The sequence below is a fragment of the Oryx dammah genome, unplaced genomic scaffold (genome assembly GCF_014754425.2).
Source record: "Oryx dammah isolate SB20612 unplaced genomic scaffold, SCBI_Odam_1.1 HiC_scaffold_17, whole genome shotgun sequence".
Taxonomy (NCBI): domain Eukaryota; kingdom Metazoa; phylum Chordata; class Mammalia; order Artiodactyla; family Bovidae; genus Oryx; species Oryx dammah.
In genome coordinates this window covers 30,213,954-30,234,287 of record NW_024070201.1, presented here as the reverse complement: position 1 = coordinate 30,234,287, position 20,334 = coordinate 30,213,954, and the positions used below count along the sequence as shown (strand labels likewise).

The window sequence follows — 20,334 nt, the reverse complement described above, 5'->3', positions numbered from 1 at the left end:
CAGCCATTGTGTCTGATTTTTTAAACTATTCTCTTTGAGGTCAACTCATGCATTTCTTTCAAATGTTTTCAATACAACCAAGAATGACAGGGACATTATAATCAACCGTATATATGAAGTGGACTAAAGATGAAGTGAAAAAAAGCCAAAGTGTTAGTCACTCAGTTGTGTCCAACTCTTTGTGACCCCATGGACTAGAACCTGCCAGTCTTTTCTGTCCACAGCAATTCTCCAGGCAAGAAGACTGGAGTGGGTGGCTATTTCCTTCTCCAGGACAGCTTTCCAACTGAGGGACCAAACCTGGGTCTCCTGTATTGCAGGTGGATTCTTTTCTGTCTGAGCCACCAGGGACTAAAGATAGTCATTAGTAAGTTAAGAATTTTCACCTCAGACTTTAACATAGGGGTCAGTAAACTCCAGCCAAAGGACTAAATTCAACCCACAGATTATTCTGGCAAATAAAGTTTCACTGAAACACAGCCATGTCCATTCACTGATGTATTGTCTATGCCTGCTTTTACACTATAATGAGAGTCAAGTGGCAAACTATCTGGCCCACAAAGCCTAAAAAAATTACTATCTGGCCTGTTGCAGAAAATGTTTGCTGATCTTTGCTTTAAGGGTTTCAGAAAACAAAACTGAGAATAACATTCACCTACATTTGATTAGCTTCACCACTTCCAAATGGTTTGAATGAGTCACCAGAGTTCCATTCACCTATAAAAAAAATGAAAATAGTGTGTGTCAGATACATTCTAATTGAGACAATGTATAAACTGACTTTAGGAATTGTTATACACAATAACAACCAATTATAATATAGTAAACAGGCCAACAAAGGTCCCTCTAGTCAAGGCTATGGTTTTTCCTGTGGTCATGTATGGATGTGAGAGTTGGACTGTGAAGAAAGCTGAGTGCCGAAGAATTGACGCTTTTGAACTGTGGTGTTGGAGAAGACTCTTGAGAGTCCCTTGGACTGCAAGGAGATCCAACCAGTCCATGCTAAAGGAGATCAGCCCTGGATGTTCTTTGGAAGGAATGATGCTAAAGCTGAAACTCCAATACTTTGGCCACCTCATGAGAAGAGTTGACTCATCGGAAAAGACCCTGATGCTGGGAGGGATTGGGGGCAGGAGGAGAAGGGGACGACAGAGGATGAGATGGCTGGATGGCATCACCGACTTGATGGACATAGGTTTGGGTGAACTCCGGGAGATGGTGATGGACAGGGAGGCCTGGCGTGCTGCAGTTCATGGGGTTGCAAAGGGTCGGACATGACTGACCGACTGAACTGAACTGAAACAGGCCTATATTAAAACGTGTATATATCTGATTCAATATTCGCTTTTACCACTATTCTACAAGGTCTATGTGTGGGCATGCATGCAAAGTCACTTCAGTCATATCTGACTCTGTGTGGCCCTATGGACTGCAGCCCGCCAGACTACTCTGTCCACAGGAGCCTTCAGGCAGCAAGACTGGAGTGGATTGCCATGTCCCCCTCCAGGTGATCTTCCCGACCCAGGGATCAAATCCCTGTCTCTTATGTCTCCTGCACTGGCAGGCAGTATCTTTACCACTAGCACCACCAGCGAAGCCCTCTATAAGGTATACTCAGCAACAAAATGAACTTGAGCACCAAAAAAGGCCTTGATTTAAAGGACATTATAACTTATTCACCATGAAAAATGATAAAATATACTGTGCAACAGATACACAAATCCTTCACAGTGAAGAACCCTTGCAAATAGAAAAGCTCGCTATGCTTTTAATTGCAAATTCATTGGTTTCCAAAAGCATAGAGGGTGAGATGATTTGGGAGAATGGCATTGAAACATGTGTACTATCATGTAAGAAACGAATCACCAGTCTATGTCCGATGCAGGATACAGGATGCTTGGGGCTGGTGCACAGGGATGACCCAGAGAGATGTTATGGGGAGGGAGGTGGGAGGGGGGCTCATATTTGGGAATGCATGTACAACAGTGGTGGATTCATGTCAATATATGGCAAAACCAATACAGTACTGTACTGTAAAGTAAAATAAAGTAAAAATAAAAATTTAAAAACAAAAAAGATGAATAACCAATATTCTACAATAATATTCAATTTACTTTTTGTTTTCTGATCATATCCTAATCTTTACACAGAAAATTAAATTTTCAGACAGGCTAAATGTAGGTAGTGTTCTCCAGAATTTCCACTAAGCCAGAGAAATTAAAGTAAAAATATCAAACATGGATCTAATATTAACATTATTTTTTCTGAGGCAAGTAATACTAATTTTTACAAGTTCAAATTTATCAGGGTATAAAATCGAAGCAAAAGTACACTTGTCATGCCCACCAGAGACAATCACTATTAAGCATGATGCTTAATATTTGAGATGCTATTCTAATATACACACACCAGATACACAGACAAGCACACACACACATTATAACTGTCTTTTTCTGCAAATAAAAAAAATACTGTTTTATTGTATTATGGATGCTTTTCAGTATAGGTACAAACAGACCTAATCTACTCTTTTTAAGAGCTGGAGATGTAATGCAATTTATTTCTCTGCTGCTGCTAAGTCACTTCAGTCATGTCTGACCCTGTGCAACCCCATAGACAGCAGCCCACCAGGCTCCTCCGTCCCTGGGACTCTCCAGGCAAGAATACTGGAGTGGGTTGCCATCTTCTTCTTCAATTTATTTCTCTAGCCCTCAGTTTATGCATATTTAGATTGCTTACAAGTTTTCAAAGTGGTAAAGCTTAAGTAAATTTTCCTATACACATATCACTTCACATTTGAACACCATTTCCTTAGACAAGTTCCTAAAGCAAAACTGTGGTCAAAGTTTATATACTTTCTAAAAATATGTAACTTTTGATATATATTCACAAATTTCCATCCAAATAGGTTTTACCTAATTTATATTCACAAGTTTATAAGAGTAGCCATGGTACCATTCCCAAACTATATCAAATGTATATTCAGTTCAGTTAAGTTCAGTTCAGTCGCTCAGTCGTGTCCGACTCTCTGCGACCCCATGAACGGCAGCATGCCAGGCCTCCCTGTCCATCACCAACTCCCGGAGTTCACTCAGACTCACATCCATCGAGTCGTGATGCCATCTAGCCATCTCATCCTCTGTCATCCCCTTTTCCTCTTGCCCCAAATCCCTCCCAGCATCAGTCTTTTCCAATGAAAAGTCTTTCCTCAACTCTTCACATGAGGTGGCCAAAGTATTGGAGTTTCAGCTTTAGCATCATTCCTTCCAAAGAACATCCAGGGCTGATCTCCTTTAGAATGGACTGGTTGGATCTCCTTGCAGTCCAAGGGACTCTCAAGAGTCTTCTCCAACACCACAGTTCAAAAGCGTCAATTCTTCGGCACTCAGCTTTCTTCACAGTCCAACTCTCACATCCATACATGACCACAGGAAAAACCATAGCCTTGACTAGATGGACCTTTGTTGGCAAAGTAATGTCTCTGCTTTTCAATATGCTATCTAGGTTGGTCATAACTTTTCTTCCAAGGAGTAACTGGCAGTCTTTAAAATTCCTGACAAGCAAATATATTTTTACCTATTTTACCAAATATATTTCTACTTCTTTGCTATCAGTGAGATTGGACATATCCTCATTGATATATTACTTATTTCAATTACTCTGGGGAATTGCCTGATAAAATTCTTTGCCCATCTTTCTATTAGACTATTTATTCTTTTGTTAGTAATTTAAAAGTGTTCTTTATAGTATATTATATTCTATAATACATTTCAAATATGTATTTCCAGATAGTTCTTTGTAAATACGTTATGTCTTTTCCTATACAGTGATTTGATTTTAAGTAATCACATTAGTCAGTTGCCTAATAATTAGTGACTAATCCATACTTACTCTACTGATCAAAACTCAAGGCCTGTTTCTGGACCCTCTATTGTGTTCCACAGATAGATCCATATTTATACTACAGTCACTTGCTTCGAATTAATCTACACCATCTCACCTCCCACTTACTTCTTCCCATAATACCTTTGCAAAATTTGTTTAGAAGAAATAGTCATTTGGAAGTCTGACAAGGAATGGCACACCTCCCAAATTTATTAATATATTAGGATGAGAACTTCTTGCTAAGAGATTAACTTGGAGAAATAAGATCTTTATAACAGTTAGCTACTCTGCTGCCCAAGAACATACATGACTCTATTTTTTCAAAACTTTTAAATGAAATAATGTTTTATAGTCAATAAATCCATCATTTATAATGTGCAGCTTTTAATAAAAATTCAAGCTAAAAAATTAAAATATGGCTAATATATGCTGCTTTATATTTCTATCAAAAATTTCCTAGCAGTCTTTTCCTTACCTTGATGATTCGATCACCTGTCTGTACTCCAGCCCGCATGGCTGCTCCATCTGTAATAGAAATTAATTCTTAAAATGTAATTCATTTACATTCACTGACAATCTTCTCAAAAGAGAAGCATGTAACAAAATAGTTAAAAACATGGATTGTAAAGTCAGACAGACAAGGTCCCAATCCTGCTTCTGCCACTCACTAGCTGGGTGACCATTGTCAGATTTTATGTTTTTGTTTTTTTTTTTTTTTACTCTAAGACTCAATATCCCCTGTAAAATGGAGATTAAAAAGTACCAAAGTATCTCACTCAAATTACAGCAACTAACATAAAGAAAGTATTCAATATATGGTAATATTGCAGTAGTATAAGATATTATAGTCATTTGAGGGGAAAAGACAGATATTTTTTGAGCCTACGGCCATTTCTTTAATCTGTCACTACCTAAATATCTCTGGTGCCATGAAGAAAAAACATTATACAAACTTCTGTAAGTGATGACGCTTAAAGTATCATGACTGAAGAGTCATGTGATTTTTCTAAACCATACAAGAACTTTTTTCTTTCCATAAAATGCAAAAGGAAGTCAACTGGGATAAATTCACGCCTATAACTAACACTAAAAACAAATCTAGTACAGTAAGGCCATATGACCTATAATTATGCGATTGTTTTATTCTAAGCAATGGACATTATTTAAGCTTTTCTATTCTTACTCTGTTTGCTCCCAGTGACAAGACTGTTTTTTAAAAATGCCTTGCCTTCTTTGACAGACTGTACGAATACTGGGTTGTCTCCACTGACCGTCAGCCCAAATCCATTGTCATCCTTCTGGATGATCACACAACGCTGAACAAGACCTGCACAAGAACCACAGGATAGCGAGAGAAGGAAAGAGAAAACAGAGGGGAAAAAAAGTCAATAATCATATTATTAGTAATGAACCTGGAGAAACACAAAGTAGCACATGAAACCCATGTAAAAAATAAAGAGCACTAACCCCATAAGCAAAACAAACACAAGAATATCACAAAGAGTCATATATATCGCTTTCTCAAAGGAAAGGTAGAGTAGAATTGCTCCAGGATTAAAAATAGCTAAGGCGAACTGGAAAAGGTAAAGTATTAGAGAGGAGACAGACGGAAGCCCATTCAAGTCTATGCAATTTATTTGTAATATAAAATTCTACCCCCACTTCATTGTGTTTTTAAGTGCTCTAAATTGTATTTAAACCCAAGACAATCGAACTTTCTGGGACATTAGGCTAGGAGCAGCCCATGGTAAACTCTAGAGAAGTTCAGTATTACTCTCAAAAACACATATTCAGAAAAACAGACCATTAAAAAGAAAGGAATGCTTAGAGAGCACCTGTGGCTCTTCTGAAAAGTCCAAAGGAAAGAAACACTTTGGCCTTCAGATAATAATAAAAAGAAAATACAGTAGAAAAGATAAAAGAACTTGTGAGCTTAACCAGCTCTTATTTCTTTCATATACTTACCTGATTGCTACAGAGAATTTGTTTTCCTTCCAGTTAAACAGCAAACAAAAATTGTCAAGGTAAGATGAGAGAAAGAAGACCACAACCAAAGGAACAGGAGTAAAACAGAACCCTGATTAGTGCCCAGGGCTGTTTTTATCATAGAGCAAGATCGGGAGATCCTGAACTCTGTGTTAGCCAAAGGTTTAATATATACTTCCAGCTTTACAGAATCCAAATGCTTCACCAAAAATGAATATATAAAAACAATATACAAAAATAACACAAGTATAATGATGACTAGCAAATAAAAACTACTTCAAAATTAATATTTTTATACAGAGGCATGATCTTTTAAATAAGTTTGATGTACAAAACAAAGGAAGTGCTAAAGACTGCACATTAATGAATATACATGCATATTTCTTGCTATTAATGAAATGACACAAGTATGAGCTCCCTTGGTGGCTCACACGGTAAAGAAACTGCCTGTGATGAGGGAGACCTGGGTTCGATCCCTGGGTTGGGAAGATCCCCTGGAGGAGGGCATGGCAACCCACTCCAGTGTTCTTGCCTGGAGAATCCCCTTGGACAGAGAAGCCTGGCGGGCTACAGTCTATGGGGCTGCAGAGTCGGACACCACTGAGTGACTAAGCACAGCACACATGAGCCTACTGCAGACGACAAGCTAGAGTAACTGGATCCCTAAATGGAGAAGAGAAATCTCAGACCTTAATTTATTAACTTACAACAAACCATGAACCTTAAGATAAAAGCTAAAACTTTTCATAAGAACACATAGGAACAAATCTTCAAGACCTTAGGATGGGCAGAGATCTTTCAGGATGCAAAACGCACCAATCATGAAAGAAAAACCCAGGATACTGGATTCAAAATTTTAAATAATTGCTTTCCTAAAGACAGGAATAAGAAAATGAAAAAGCAAGCCACAGACTGGGAGAACACATCTGCAATACAAATTACTGATAAAGCACTTCTATCCAGATTCTTATTTTTTAAATATGGAAGACATATTTTAAAGGGACAAAAGATCTGAAAAAATACGTCGCGCACGAAGATGCACCAGTGGCCAATAAGCACATGCAGAGGTACTCAACACCCGCTGTCTTCAGGGAAATGCAAGGCAAAGCACAACGAGACACCACCGTTTACTAACCAACAGCTAAAAACGAACACACAGATAATACCAAGTACCAGAAAGGTGCAGAGGTAGTCAACACCTGCTGTCTTCAGGAGAATGCAAGTCAGAGCACAACGAGACACCACTGCTTACTAACCAACGGATAAAACCGAAAAGACAGATAATACCAAGTACCAGAAAGGGTGCGGAACAACTGGAACTCTCACACAATGCTGCTGGGAATCTTAGATGGTAGAAATTTCTTAAAGCATATAATTACATATGCCCTAACATCTTCACTCCTGAGAGGAATGAAAGCTCATGTCCACATAAAAGCTGGTAAAAAAAAAAAAAATGTTCTCAGCAATTTTCCTCATCAAGAATGAAAAACTAGAAACAACTCAGTTCAGTTAAATTCAGCTGCTTAGTCGTGTCCGACTCTTTGCGACCCCACAAACTGCGCAGCACCCCAGGCCTCCCTGTCCATCTCCAACTCCCACAGTCTACCCAAACCCATGTCCACTGAGTCGGTGATGCCATCCAACCATCTCATCCTCTGTTGTCCCCCTTCTCCTCCTGCCCTCAATCTTTCCCAGCATCAGGGTCTTTTCCGATGAGTCAGCTCTTTGCATCAGGTGGCCAAAGTACTGGAGTTTCAGCTTCAACATCAGTCCTTCCAATGAACACCCATGACTGATCTCCTTTAGAATGGACTGGTTGGATCTCCCTGCAGTCCAAGGGACTCTCAAGAGTCTTCTCCAACACCACAGTTCAAAAGCATCAATTCTTCGGTACTCAGCTTTCTTTATAGTCCAACTCTCACATCCATACATGACTACTGGAAAAACTATAACCTGATAGATGGACCTTTGTTGACAAAGTAATGTCTCTGCTTTTCAATATGCTGTCTTGGCTGGTCATAACTTTCTTTCCAAGGAGTAAGTGTCTTTTAATTTCATGGCTGTAATCACCATCTGCAGTGATTTTGGAGCCCCCCAAAATAAAGGCAGCCACTGTTGCCACTGTTTCCCCATCTATTTCCCATAAAGTGATGGGACCAGATGCCATGATCTTAGTTTTCTGAATTGAGCTTCAAGCCAACTTTTTCACTCTCCTCTTTCACTTTCATCAAGAGGCTCTTTAATTCTTCTTTACTTTCTGCCATAAGGGTAGTGTCATCAGCATATCTGAGGTTATTGATATTTCTCCCGGCAATCTTGATTCCAGCTTGTGCTTCCTCCAGCCCAGCATTTCTCATGATGTACTCTGCATAGAAGTTAAATAAGCAGGGTGACAATATACAGCCTCGACATACTCCTTTTCCTATTTGGAACCAGTCTGTTGTTCCACGTCCAGTTCTTACTGCTGCCTCCCGACTTGGATACAGGCTTCTCGAGCTGCAGGTAAGGTGGTCTGGTATTCTCATTTCTTTCAGAATTTTCCAGTTTATTGTGATCCACACAGTCAAAGGCTTTGGCATAGTCAATAAAGCAGAAATAGATATTTTCCTGGAACTCTCTTGCTTTTTCGATGATCCAGTGGATGTTGGCAATTTGATCTCTGGTTCCTCTGCCTTTTCTAAAACCACCTTGAACATCTGGAAGTTCACAGTTCACGTCTTGCTGAAGCCTCACTTGGAGAATTTTGAGCATTGCTTTACTAGCTTGTGAGATGAGTGCAATTGTGCGGTAGTTTGAGCATTCTTTGGCATTGCCTTTCTTTGGGATTGGAATGAAAACTGACCTTTTCCAGTCCTGTGGCCACTGCTGAGTTTTCCAAATTTGCTGGCATATCGAGTGCAGCACTTTCACAGCATCATCTTTTAGGATTTGCCAATAGCTCAACTGGAATTCCATCACCTCCACTGGCTTTGTTCGTAGTGATGCTTCCTAAGGACCACATGACTTCTCATTCCAGATGTCTGGCTCTAGGTGAGTGATCACACCATTGTCATTATCTGGGTCGTGAAGATCTTTTTTATAAAGTTTTTCTGTATTCTTGCCACCTCTTCTTAATATCTTCTGCTTCTGTGAGGTCCATACCATTTCTGTCCTTTACTGAGCCCATCTTTGCATGAAATGTTCCCTTGGTATCTCTAATTTTCTTGAGGAGATCTCTAGTCTTTCCCATTCTGTTGCTTTCCTCTATTTCTTTGAACTGATCGCTGAGGAAAGCTTTCTTATCTCTCCTTGCTATTCTTTGGAACTCTGCATTCAAATGGGTATATCTTTCCTTTTTCTCCTTTGCTTTTCACTTCTCTTCTTTTCACAGCTATTTGTAAGGCCTCCTCAGACAGTCATTTTGCTTTTTTACATTTCTTTTTCTTCGAGATGGTCTTGATTCCTGTCTCCTGTACAATGCCACAAACCTCCATCCATAGTTCATCAGGCACTCTATCAGATCTAGTCCCTTAAATCTATTTCTCACTTCCACTGTTAGTCATAAGGGATTTGATTTAGGTCATACCTGAATGGTCTAGTGGTTTCCCCACTGTCTTCAATTTAAGTTTGAATTTGGCAATAAGGAGTTCATGATCTGAGCCACAGTCAGCTCCTGGTCTTGTTTTTGCTGACTGTATAGTGCTTCTCCATCTCTGGCTGCAAAGAATATAATCAAGCTGATTCTGGTGTTGACCATCTGGTGATGTCCATGTGTAGAGTCTTCTCTTGTGTTGTTGGAAGAGGGTGTTTGCTATGACCAGTGTGTTCTCTTGGCAGAACTCTATTAGCCTTTGCCCTGCTTCATTCCATACTCCAAGGCCAAATTTGCCTTTTACTCCAGGTGTTTCTTGACTTCCTACTTTTGCATTTAGTCCCCTATAATGAAAAGGACATCTTTTTTGGGTGTTAGTTCTAGAAGGTCTTGTAGGTCTTCATAGAACTGTTCAACTTCAGCTTCTTCAGTGTTACTGGTTGGGGCATAGACTTGGATTATTGTGATACTGAATGGTTTGCCTTGGAAACAGAGATCATTCTGTCATTTTTGAGACTGCATCCAAGTACTGCATTTCAGACTCTTGTTGACTATGACAGCTACTCCATTTCTTCTAAGGGATTCCTGCCCACAGTAGTAGATATAACGGTCATCTGAATTAAATTCACCCATCCAGTCCATCTTAGTTTGCTAATTCCTAGAATGTCGATGTTCACTCTTGCCATCTCCTGTTTGATCACTTCCAATTTGCCTTGATTCATGGACCTAACATTCCAGGTTCCTATGCAATACTGCTCTTTACAGCATCAGACCTTGCTTCTATCACCAGTCACATCCACAACTGGGTATTGTTTTTCCTTTAGCTCCATCCCTTCATTCTTTCTGGAGTTATTTCTCCACTGATCTCCAGTAGCATACTGGGCACCTACCAACCTGGAAGTTCATCTTTCAGTGTCCTATCTTTTTGCCTTTTCATACTGTTCATGGGGTTCTCAAGGCAAGAATACTGAAGTGGTTTGCCATTCCCTTCTCCAGCGGACCACCTTCTGTCAACTGTCCACTAACAGACAAATAGATTTCTTTTAAAATAGTCGTATATCCATTATAATAAAATACTTAGCAAGAAAAAAAAGTAAGGAACTACTCACACATGCAACAAATATGGATCACAAAAACATCACACTAAGCAAAAGAAGGAAGATACAAAAGACATAAATATTACATGATTCCAATGTAGAACAAGCAAAAAAGTCAACTATAGTAACAAAAAGCAGATTAGTGGTTGCCTAAGGACAAGACGGATGGAGAGGTAAGAATGACTGCAATGAGATATATGAAACAACTTTTTGGGTTGATGGAAATGTTCTGTATCTTAATTAAGGTAATGGCTGTATGAATATGTATCTGTCAAGACTTACTGAATTGTATACTTAATATAAGTGCATCGTATTTTATGTAAATTGGATCTCAAAAAAGTTAACTTTCAACTTCAAAAAAATGAGACCTCAATTCTAGAGTCTACCAAGTACTAAATAGTATTTGAATTCAGAAATTCACCATGCTTCTAAAATAGGAAACTGTAATGTGGGCAGAGTAAAGATCAGAATTTAATCATTTTTGTTTAATGTTGCTTCCTTCAAGTAATTAGGAAAAATCTTAAACAGAATGAGTATGAATGCATAAAATCATGGAAAAAGACATTCTTTATTATAATTTCTAGTACATAATACAATAAATGTAAGTATCAGAAAATGATGTTATACAGGAAGTTTTTAAAATGCAAACCTAGCTTTAGAAACATAACACATCTGATGAGCTTCTTTACAGTCATTTGAAATATCAAAATAAATTAGATATTTTGAATTTTTGAATATCAGAAGTCAAGAGGGCTGCAACACTGAATATGTATTTTTTCATGCTATAACCATCCCCCTCAGTTCCAAAGGGCTGAAAATCAGTGAGTTAGAGGATTCTAATATTGATGTTTGCTTGCTAAGCCACTGATCTTAAGCAGACTCTCTTTCAGGTTCCTGTAGAAAATCGAGTGCTTGTACACAATGAGAGGAGTAATGGAGGTTAAGAGTTTGCTCTATTTGTGTATTTCACTTGAATATAATGAACCTAAAGTCTCTAGCTTAATGCCTGACAAATACTAAGGGCTAATAAATGTGAGTTATTACTTTATTATGATTAGGGATGAGTTGCCCTTGGATTTTCCTGCTCAGAAATATATTATCTATGCCATCAATTAAAAATCATTTAAAAATACTTTTGTGTCAACGAACTCATATCATTAATGTAAATAATGCTTAGTAGAGTCAGTCCTCATTTATGTCTTTGTCTGAATTTTGTTTTAATTGACCAGCAAATTACTTTGAGATTGGTTACGGAATACGGACATTTTACAGAGCTTCTTATAATAACTTTAGAAGATGAGAGAAAGCAAGAAGGCCTCAAGAAACAAATCATCTTCTCTTATAAAATTTTTCCTAAATATCAAGACTGGGTTAGGTGTCCCATCCTAACCACCACTGCACCCTCTGTTTACTTTCAGAGCATCTTTACCAGGATCTTTACAAGTGATTTGTATTTATCCTCTTATTAGATTACATACTTTTAAGAATTCAGGGGCACTGCCTTGTTTACCAACTTATCTCAGGACCTGGTAAATGTTCTGGAAGAAAAGGAAATTTTTAAAATTGCTGATGAATTAATGAATATCAGAAATACACAGGAGTCTGGTTGCTGTTGCTGCTAAGTCTTTTCAGTCATGTCCGACTCTGTGCGACCCTATGGTCAGCAGTCCACCAGGCTCCTCTGTCCACAGGATTCTCTAGGCAAGAATACTGGAGTGGGTTGCCATTTCCTTCTCCAACAGGAGTCTAGAGATGGGATGGAAACTTAGAAAGGGAGGTGATCAGAGATTAAAAAAAAAAACAAAAATACCAACACACAGTTAACTTTAGCAAATATGCTTAGGGTCCTAATAGACTGCTAAGTACTGAAAAAATATATTAAGGTTACTTCAGAACACTGAACACCTGTATTCTCAAATTCAAATTTATTCCATGTGATAACTTTCCCTGAGAGGAAAAGATAAAGAGCAAAGAAGAAAAAGCAATGTGCACATCACATCCATCTCTTTCTTCTCCTTAACACCATTATACTGTCCACTTATTATTATTTTATGTCCATCTACCAGTCTGAGAGTCTGACATACTTAACAGCTAAGAATTACTAGGCCACCAATACAAAAAGAAAACCTACATACATAGCCAATTCAGGGTCTACAGAATTCAAATTAAAATGTTCTACTTATTGTAGACCAGAAGGTGCTTTAACCCACCACAGAGGATAAATTCCACTAAGTACTAAACAGTATTTAAATTCACAAATTCACCACTCTTACAAAATAGGAAGCCATAGTACTGACATCACCAGTACTAACTAGTCGTATTTCTGAAATGTCTTTTTTGACAAAAAGCCTTTACTTTTTGGGGAAAATTTGTATTAAGCATCTACTAGTTATTCAACACTGTAATCTGTAGGTGTTATGAGCAACACAAAACTACTAGAAGTCTTTGCTCTCAAAGAACTTAAAATCTTGGTGGGGAAGGATAATAAAGAAACAGATAGGGCCCATAGATGGCAGCCCACCAGGCTCCCCCATCCGTGGGATTCTCCAGGCAAGAACACTGGAGTGGGTTGCCATTTCCTTCTCCAATGCATGAAAGTGAAAAGTGAAAGTGAAGTCGCTCAGTTGTACCCGACTCTTCGCAACCCCATGGACTTCAGCCTACCAGGCTCCTCTGCCCATGGTATCCTCTAGGCAAGAGTACTGGAATGGGTTGCCACTGCCTTCTCCAAGAATATGATAAAACAACAGGCCCAATATGTTATTAAAGAAGGATGAGATTTAAAAAATGGACTCCTAATTACAGAATGTCTATTTCCAAATTTTATTAACTAAAAAAAAAAAAAAAAAAAAAAACTTTGACCATGTTAACTTTTTCTGGTTCTTAGAACACATATTGTCCATGGTTTGTTTGCTGTTTGCTGGTTTATTTTTCTAATTCCCTTATTCTCTGGTATAAAGATTATTAACTATAATCACCATACAAATGTGTTTATCTCTGAATACAAGTTTTTATAAGGTCACAAAATGACTTTAACATGAACTGTAACCAAGTACTTTGTATGAAGACAGGCAGAGAGAGTGTTCAACGAGTAAGGTAATGGTAACCTAAATTTAGTCACAGGAATATTTCTTTACTCTTACTATCCTTAGTGCCATATGAAGATTTTTTTTCTCACAACTATTAATAACTGCATATGGAGCACTGGTAATCAAGTGCACATCTCTATTATCACACTTACAAAAAAGGATTTCTTCTGTACCAGACTGTGAACTTCTAGAAAGCAGGTACAGTCTCCTATTACCTTTTAATCTATCCCTTACCATAGTACCTGGCGTATAATCGGTGCTCAATGAATATTTACTAATTTGAACCTATTTTATAAATATATCATACTCAAGTCATTTTTCCAGAAAAAGTAAAATCATATCCCTGAAAACTATGTGAAGTGAGGAAATACTTCTATACAGACACTAACCTTCTGCCCTAAATTCTAACTAACTTGATTCTCTATCTACTCTAAAATAACTCTAGTTACAAATAAGTTTTTCTTTATTTCTGGTCTTTTAAGGAATATGGTATTTCATGTCATGCTTCATGTTATCAATGAAGTAAAAGTAGACAGTCTATCAGATTTATGTAAATATTATCCTTTCCTAATTTTTTTCCCTTTATAAACAAAGGACATGTTTTCCTGTTAAAATATTGTGGCTTTTCTTTCAATGCTTTTTTACTGAAGTACCATTAATTTACAAATTCTGTTAATTTCAGGCATACAGCAGAAACAGTGTTTTTGCAGATTATATTCCATTACAGGTTATTACAAGATTCTCAGTATACTTCCCTATGCTATAGAGTATATCCTTGTTTATCTATTTTATATACAGTAGTTTGTATCTATTAATTCCTCCCTTCCCTCTTTCCTTTGGTAACCAAAAGTTTGTTTTCTGTATCTGTGACTCTGTTTTGTATACACATTCATCTGTATTGTTTTTAGATTCCACATATAAGTTATATCATGTTGTTTTTGTCCTTCTCTGTCTGACTTATTTCACTATGCATAATGCTCTCTAGGTCTATCCATGTGGCTGCAAATGGCATTATTTCATTTTTCATGGCTGAGTAATATTCCTTGATGTGTGTTATGATATCCCTCTCTGTATACATACATAAGATATTCTTTTTTAAAAACTGAAGTATAGTTGATGGCTCAGTGGTAAAGAACCCACCTGACAATACAGGTTCCCTGGGTTGGGAAGATTCCCTGGAGAAGGAAATGGCAACTGACTCAAGTATTCTTGCCTGAGAAACCCTATGGGCAGGGCCTGGTGGGCTACAGGGGGTCCCATGGGCTCCACAGGGGTCCCAAAGAGTCAGACATGGCTTAGCAACTGAGCATGAGCATGATTTATAAAAGTTGGTTCAAAATATTGTGTTAGTTTCAGGTGTACAACTAAGTGATTCAGTTATATACATATTTATTCTTCATATTATTTTCCATTATAGGTTATTACAACATATTGAATGTAGTTCCTGTATTGGTCCATCTTCCTAATCCAATCATTTGCTGGCCAGCACTTGAGCTGGTTCCACATCTTGGCTATTATAAATAGAGCTGCTATGAACACTGTGGTGCATTGTCTTTTCCAATTAGCATTTCTGTTTTTCCAGCTATATACCCAGGAGTGGAACAGCTGAATCATATGGTAGTTCTATTTTTAGTTTTTTAAGGAACTCAAACTGTCTTCCACAGTGCCTGTACCAAGTTACATTTCCTCCAATGGAGTACAAGGCTTCCCTTTTCTCCATAGCTTCTCTAACATCTGTTATTTGTAGACTTTTTAATGGTCGTCATTCTGACAGGTATGAGGTAATACCTCATTGTGGTTTTGATTAGCATTTCTTAATAACCAGCAGTGATGAGCACTGATTCACATGCCTGTTAGCCATCTACATATTTTCTTTCAAAAATGGCTATTCAAGTCTTCTGCACATTTTTTGACTGGATTATTTTCTCCTTGATATTAAATTGTAATGAGTTCTTTGTATATTGTGGATATTAACCCCTTGTTGTCACATCATTTGCAAATATCTTTTCCCATTCCACAGGTTGTCTTTTTCTTTTGTTGATGTTTTCCTTCGCTGTGCAAAAGCTTTTGAGTTTATTTAGGTCTCATTTGTTTATTTCTGCTCTTATTTCTTTTGCGTTAGGAGACTTATCCAAGAAAATTTTGCTGCCAATATCCGCTGGATCATGGAAAAAGCAAGAGAGTTCCAGAAAAACATCTATTTCTGCTTTATTGACTATGCCAAAGCCTTTGACTGTGTGGATCACAATAAACTGTGGAAAATTCTGAAAGAGATGGGAATATCAGACCACCTAACCTGCCTCTTGAGAAATCTGGATGCAGGTCAGGAAGCAACAGTTAGAACTCGACATGGAACAACAGACTGGTTCCAAATAGGAAAAGGAGTACGTCAAGGCTGTATATTGTCACCCTGCTTATTTAACTTCTATGCAGAGTACATCATGAGAAACGCTGGCCTGGAAGAAACACAAGCTGGAATCAAGACTGCCGGGAGAAAAAGCAATAACCTCAGATATGCAGATGCCACCACCCTTATGGCAGAAAGTGAAGAGGAACTAAAAAGCCTCTTGATGAAAGTGAAAGTGGAGAGCGAAAAAGTTGGCTTAAGGCTCAACATTCAGAAAACGAAGATCATGGCATCTGGTCCCATCACTTCATGGGAAATAGATGGGGAAACAGTGGAAACGGTGGCTGACTTTATTTTGGGGGGCTCCAAAATCACTGCAGATGGTGACTGCAGCCATGAAATTAAAAGACGCTTACTCCTTGGAAGGAAAGTTATGACCAACCTAGATAGCATATTCAAAAGCAGAGACATTACTTTGCCGACTAAGGTCCGTCTAGTCAAGGCTATGGTTTTTCCTGTGGTCATGTGTGGATGTGAGAGTTGGACTATGAAGAAGGCTGAGCGCTGAAGAATTGATGCTTTTGAACTGTGGTGTTGGAGAAGACTCTCTAGAGTCCCTTGGACTGCAAGGAGATCCAACCAGTCCATTCTAAAGGACATCAGTCCTGGGTTTTCACTGGAAGGACTGATTGTTGAAGTTGAAACTCCAATACTTTGGCCACCTCATGCAAAGAGCTGACTCATTTGAAAAGACCCCGATGCTGGGAAAGACTGAGGGCAGGAGGAGAAGGGGACGACAGAGAATGAGATGGTTGGATGGCATCACCGTCTCAATGGACATGAATTTGGGTAAACTCCGGGAGTTAGTGATAGATAGGGATGCCTGGGGTGCTGCCGTTCATAGGGTCACAAAGAGTTAGACACGACTGAGCAACCGAACTGAACTGAACTGTCCAGTTTTCCCAGCACCACCTATTGAAGAGACTATCTTTGCCCCATTGTATATTCTCGCCTCCTTTGTCAAAAATAAGGTACCCATAGATGCATGGGTTTAACTTTCTATCTTGTTCCACTGGTCTGTGTTTCTGCTTTTGTTCTAGTACCATACTGTCTTGATGACTGTAGCTTTGTAGTATAGTCTGAAGTCAGGAAGGTTGATTCCTCCAGCTCCATTCTTCTTTCTCAAGACTGCTTTGGCTATTCGGGATCTTTTGTGTTTCCATATGAATTGTGAAACTTTTTGTTCAAATTCTGTGAAAAATGCCACTGACAGTTTGATAGGGATTGCATTCAATCTGTAGATTGCATCAGGTTGTACAGTCATTTTCACAATATTGATTCTTCCTACCCAGGAACATGGAATATCTCTCTATCTGTTAACATTGTTTTTGATTCCTTTCATCAGTGTCTTATGATTTTCCGTATACAGGTATTTTGTCTCCTTAGGTAGGTTTATTCCTAGATATTTTATTCTTTTTGTTACAATGGTGAACGGGATTGATTCCTTAATTTCTCTTTCTGATTTTTCATTGTCAGTATATAGGAATGCAAGTGATTTCTGTGTACTGACCTTGTATTCTGTGATTTTGCTGAATTCAATGATTAGCTCTAGTAATTTTCTGATAGTTTCTTTAGGGTTTTCTATGTATAGTATCATGTCATCTGCAAACAGTGAAAAGTTTTACTTCTTTATTTCCAATCTGGATTACTTTTATTTCTTTTTCTTCTCTAATTGTGGTAGCTAGGACTTCCAAAACTATATTGAATAATAGTGGTGAAAGTGGACACCATTGTTGTATTCCTGATCTTAGCAGGAATGCTTTTAGTTTCTCACCACTGAAAATGTTTGCTGTGGGCTTATCATATATGGTCTTTACTATGTTGAGGTAGGTTCCTTCCATGCCCCTTTTTTGAACCATTTTTATCATAAACGGGTGCTGAATTTTGTCAAAGGCTTTTCTTTTTCTGCATCTATTGAGATGATCATATGGTTTTTATCTTTCAATTTGTTAATATGGTGTATCACGTTGATTGATGTGCACATACTGAAGAATCCTTGCCTCTCTGGAATAAATCTGACTTTGGTGTATGAGCTTTTTAATGTGTTGCTGAATTCTGTTTGCTAGAATTTTGTTGAGGATTTTTGCATCTATGTTCATCAGTGATATTGGTCTGTAATTTACTTTTTGTGTGTTGTCTTTGTCTGGTTTGGGAGCTTCTCTGGTGGCTTAGCTGATAAAGAATCCACGTGTAATGTGGGAGACTTGGGTTCGATCCCTGGGTTGGGAAGATCCCCTGGAGAAGGAAACGACTACCCACTCCAGTATTCTGGCCTGGAGAATTCCATGGACTGTCCATGGGGTCACAAAGAGTTGGACGTGACTGAGCATCTTTTACTTTGCCTGGTTTTGGTATCAGGGTGATTGCAGCCTCGCAGAATGAGTTTGGAAGTGTTCTTTCATCTGCAATTTTTGAAAGAGTTTCAGAAAAACAGGCATTAGGTCTTCTCTAAATGTTTGACAGAATTCGCCTGTGAAGCCATCTGGCCCTGGGGTTTTGTTTTGGGGGGAGTTTTTTTAAATTTCAATTTCAGTGTTTGTAACTGGGTTATTCATAATTTCTATTTCTTCCTGGTTCAGTCTTGGGAGATTGAACTTTTCTAAGAATCTGTCCATTTCCTCTGGGTTGTCCATTTTATTAGCATATACTTGCTCACAATATTCTCTTATGATCCTTTGTGTTTCTGTGTTGTCTATTGTAACTTCTTTTTCATTTCTAATTCTGTTGATCTGACTTTTCTCCTTTTTTTTCTTGATGTGTCTGGCTAATGGTTTGTCAATTTTGTTCATCTTCTCAAAGAACCAGGTTTTAGTTTTATTAATCTTTGGTAACATTTCATTTCTTTTTCATTTATTTCTGCTCTGATATTTAGGATTTCTTTCCTTCTGCTGACTTTGGGGCTTTTCTCTGTTTTTCTTTTCCTAGCTTTTTTAAGTGTAGAATTAGGTTGTTTCTTTGATGCTTTTCTTGTTTCCTAAGGTATGGTTGTGTTGCTATGAACTTCCCTCTTAGAACTGCTTTTGCTGAGCCCATAGGTTTTAGGTCATTCATTGTGTTTTCATTGTCATTTGTTTCTAGGAATCTTTTGATTTCCCTTATTTCTTCAGTAACCTCTTTGTTATTTAGTAATGTATCGTTTAATCTCCATGAATTTCTGGTTTTTGCTGTTTTTTTTTCCTAGTTAATATCTAGTCTCATAGTGTTGTGGTCAGAGAAGATACCTGATATGATTTCAATTTTCTTAAATTTACTGAGGCTTGATCTGTGACCCAAGATGTGGTCTATCCTGGAGAATGTCCATGTGCACTTGAGAAGTGTATTCTTCTGCATTTGGATGGAAAGTCCTAAAAATATCAATTAGGTCCATTTGGTCTAATGTTTCATTTAAGGTTTGTGTTTCCTTATTGATTCTCTATCTTGATGATCTGTCCATTGGTGTAAATGGGGTGTCAAAGTCCCCTACTATTATAATATTACTGTCGATTTCCCCTCTTATGCCTGTTAGTGTTTGCCTTATGTACCAAGGTGCTCCTATGTTGGGTGCATAAATATTTACAATTGTTACGTCTTCTTGGAGTAATCCCTTGATCATTATGTAGTAGTATTCTTTGTCTCTTATAATATTCTTTAAAGTCTATTTTTGTCTGAAATAAGGATTGCCACTTCTAATTTCTTTTGGTTTCCATTCACATGGAATATCTTTTTCCATCCTTTTGCTTTCAGTCTGTATGTGTCTCTAGGTCTGAAGTGGGTCTCTGTTGGCAGCAGTGGGTCTCTTGTAGGGTCTTATTTTTGTATCCATTCAGTCAGTCTGTATCTTTTGGTTGGTGCATTAATCCATTTATATTTAAGGTGATTAGTGATAGTATGTTCCTACTGGCATCTTCTTAATTGTTTTGGGTTTGTTTTTGTAGGTCTTTCCTTTCTTGTGTGTTTACTGGCTATATAAGTCCCTTCAGTATTTGTTGCAAGATTAGTTTGGTGGTGCTCAATTCTCTTAACCTCTGCTTGTCTGTAAAACTTTTGATTTCTCCATCAATTTTGGATGAGATCTTTGCCAAGCATAGTAATCTTGGTTGTAGATTTTTCTCTTTCAGTACTTTAAATATATCTTGCCATTTCCTTCTGGCCTGCAGGGTTTCTGCTAAAAGATCTGCTGTTAAACATATGAGTTTTCCCTTGTATGTTACTTGTTGCTTTTCCTTTGCTGCTTTTAATATTCTTTCTTTGTGCTTAATCTCTGTCAGCTTGATTAATGTGTGTCTCAACATGTTTCTCCTGTAAGGGACTCTCTGTGGT

General features: G+C 38.0%; 1 protein-coding gene across 2 annotated transcripts in view; it reads right to left on the bottom strand.

The window, feature by feature from the left end:
• The window catches only part of ARHGEF12 (Rho guanine nucleotide exchange factor 12), a 158,561-nt gene that overhangs the window by 55,371 nt on the left and 82,856 nt on the right, over window positions 1–20,334 (bottom strand). For both annotated transcript variants that reach the window (XM_040258116.1, XM_040258117.1), the window contains 3 exons: window positions 5,114–5,212; window positions 4,361–4,410; window positions 660–717 (listed from right to left, as the gene is read on the bottom strand). In XM_040258116.1, coding sequence (XP_040114050.1) covers window positions 660–717; window positions 4,361–4,410; window positions 5,114–5,212 — 207 coding nt within the window. The remainder of the gene's footprint in view (window positions 1–659; window positions 718–4,360; window positions 4,411–5,113; window positions 5,213–20,334) is intronic.